Below are 1,890 nucleotides of genomic sequence, written 5' to 3'. Positions count from 1 at the left end.
GGATGTGTTTTGGGAGAATGTTGAGTAGTATCATCCCAACTATGCTTGATGGACTCATGCTTATACCTCGTTAGTGTAGAAATGTCAGTTTCAACCAAAGACCACAGGAGTGGTCATTGAGTGGTCATAGTGTTATCATCCACAGTTTCTTACATGAATTAACTGACACTGCGACTCTGCTGGATTGATGTACTGAGATATCCCAGAGTCCGCCATGACAATACTGAGGCGAATCTCAAGGCATGTACGTAGGTAGAACAACGGCTTATTCAATCACGGAATGCATGTTCATGAGTCATAGTGAACAGGACTGGCCACCATCAAAGAGCTCGCCTTCCGCGCCTGTTGAGGGGGTTCGACTGGGTGCCAGTCGAAGGCCCACAGGAACAACTCATGAAAGCCGAGCACATGCTGATAGTGAATACACTCCATAGAAGCTAAACGTCATTCTTCTGAATGATTCTTCCTTGATTTCAATGCGGACTGCCGAGACCAGGGCAGCCGTGAACAACCTACCCCACAAGACTGGCAACACTGAAGGACACATGAGCCGAAGGATCAGCCCTAGTACTCGACCTAGATGGGTCGAAGGCATGTTTCGAAAGCACGGCAACTGCGATGGCAACAGAGGTTGCTCCCAGGACATGGTATACGGCTCGTGTGAGAACTCAAGAGGACTGCTGACACCGATGGAAGATCATTGTGCTGGTCTCAGGCATTTGGTAATTATACTCCGAAGCTGTGAACAAACCAGAGTTGGTTGCAGCATGGGGATTTTGCTATAGTACTAATAGTATAAAAATGTCGCGTTAATGTACTTCTAGCAGCAAACGAATCAATTAAGATGATAACTGCATTGTCAGGCTCACTGCTATTGTTGCTGCTGGTGAGGCATGAAAGATATCTGTACTTTAGAGTTTATCAAGTCGGGACCATATTCTTCGTATCTAAGCGCACAACAACAAGAGTTGAACAACGACAACCACAACAGCGACAACAACAATGCCCACTCTTCACGGGAGAGCCATCGATCCTCGAAACTGTCCTTCAGTGACGCGAAGGCGCTCCCACCGATCCATGCCGCCCATTCGGGATGCCGATGGGCTTTCTCTACGTGAACCTGGAGACGTCATAGACAAGATGAGAGTTTAGTCGGGCAGTGGCGGACTTGAGGGTTTCTATTATGACTGCGTCCCGACGTTGCAGTTCGTGAGTACTTCACTGAATGTTCTACTTCTGACCGAAGCCGATCCGCGAAGCCAGGAAATTGTGATGTTCCACCTGGGGAACATCTCAGGATCGACTCGAACGACAACTAGAAGTGCTCACCGGCGAGCATAATCTTCTTGTAAAGCTTCAACTTGTCATCAATAGGACAGTCCTCGATAGACTCGACCACCATATCCCCTATACCGCTCCCTTCTATACCCAACAGATGTGGGTGGAAGAGCGACTCAGGAACCTGATCGGTGCCTCATGACACTACGACTGTTGATCCCGAGCTTTCGGGACCTTCCACTTATCGTCCGCCATGTCGACGGTGGTGCCATCTGGCAGAGTAATGTGGGAGTCCTCCCCACCAGCACAGTAGCCATTCTCGTCGAAGTCGTCATCCGTATCATGCCAGCCAGGTCGGCAATAACAGATACTCTCCTTCAACTGTCTCAACTAACATCACCTTTGCGACGTCGGAACCCTGGACTAAGCCCTACTGTGAGACGGTCCTTTGTCGACGTTAGTCGGATATGGTCAGCACGTTTGGCGAGGCGCTCAGCCAGCTGGACGTCTAGGTCTGCTCCCCTAGGTAGAGCTTACGAATGCCACTAGTACGACGCATCTACTCAAGGCTATAGGGTCCTCGATAGACCCTCGCGAGCTACCCGTGAGAAA

The 1,890-nt window shown here is 49.7% G+C and overlaps 1 protein-coding gene across 1 annotated transcript in view; it reads right to left on the bottom strand.

Moving 5' to 3' along the window:
- Positions 1 to 1,188: 1,188 nt before the first annotated feature.
- The window catches only part of Pmar_PMAR007395 (malic enzyme, putative), a gene marked incomplete at both ends in the record, with an annotated part of 2,587 nt that continues 1,885 nt past the window's right edge, over positions 1,189 to 1,890 (bottom strand). Inside the window, 5 exons of the mRNA XM_002782027.1 lie at positions 1,189 to 1,281; positions 1,330 to 1,462; positions 1,513 to 1,668; positions 1,713 to 1,800; positions 1,881 to 1,890. Of these exons, the coding sequence (XP_002782073.1) occupies positions 1,189 to 1,281; positions 1,330 to 1,462; positions 1,513 to 1,668; positions 1,713 to 1,800; positions 1,881 to 1,890 (480 nt within the window). The remainder of the gene's footprint in view (positions 1,282 to 1,329; positions 1,463 to 1,512; positions 1,669 to 1,712; positions 1,801 to 1,880) is intronic.

Source organism: Perkinsus marinus (genome assembly GCF_000006405.1).
Source record: "Perkinsus marinus ATCC 50983 genomic scaffold scf_1104296940588, whole genome shotgun sequence".
Taxonomy (NCBI): Eukaryota; Perkinsozoa; order Perkinsida; family Perkinsidae; genus Perkinsus; species Perkinsus marinus.
This window is presented reverse-complemented; position numbering and strand designations above follow the sequence as displayed.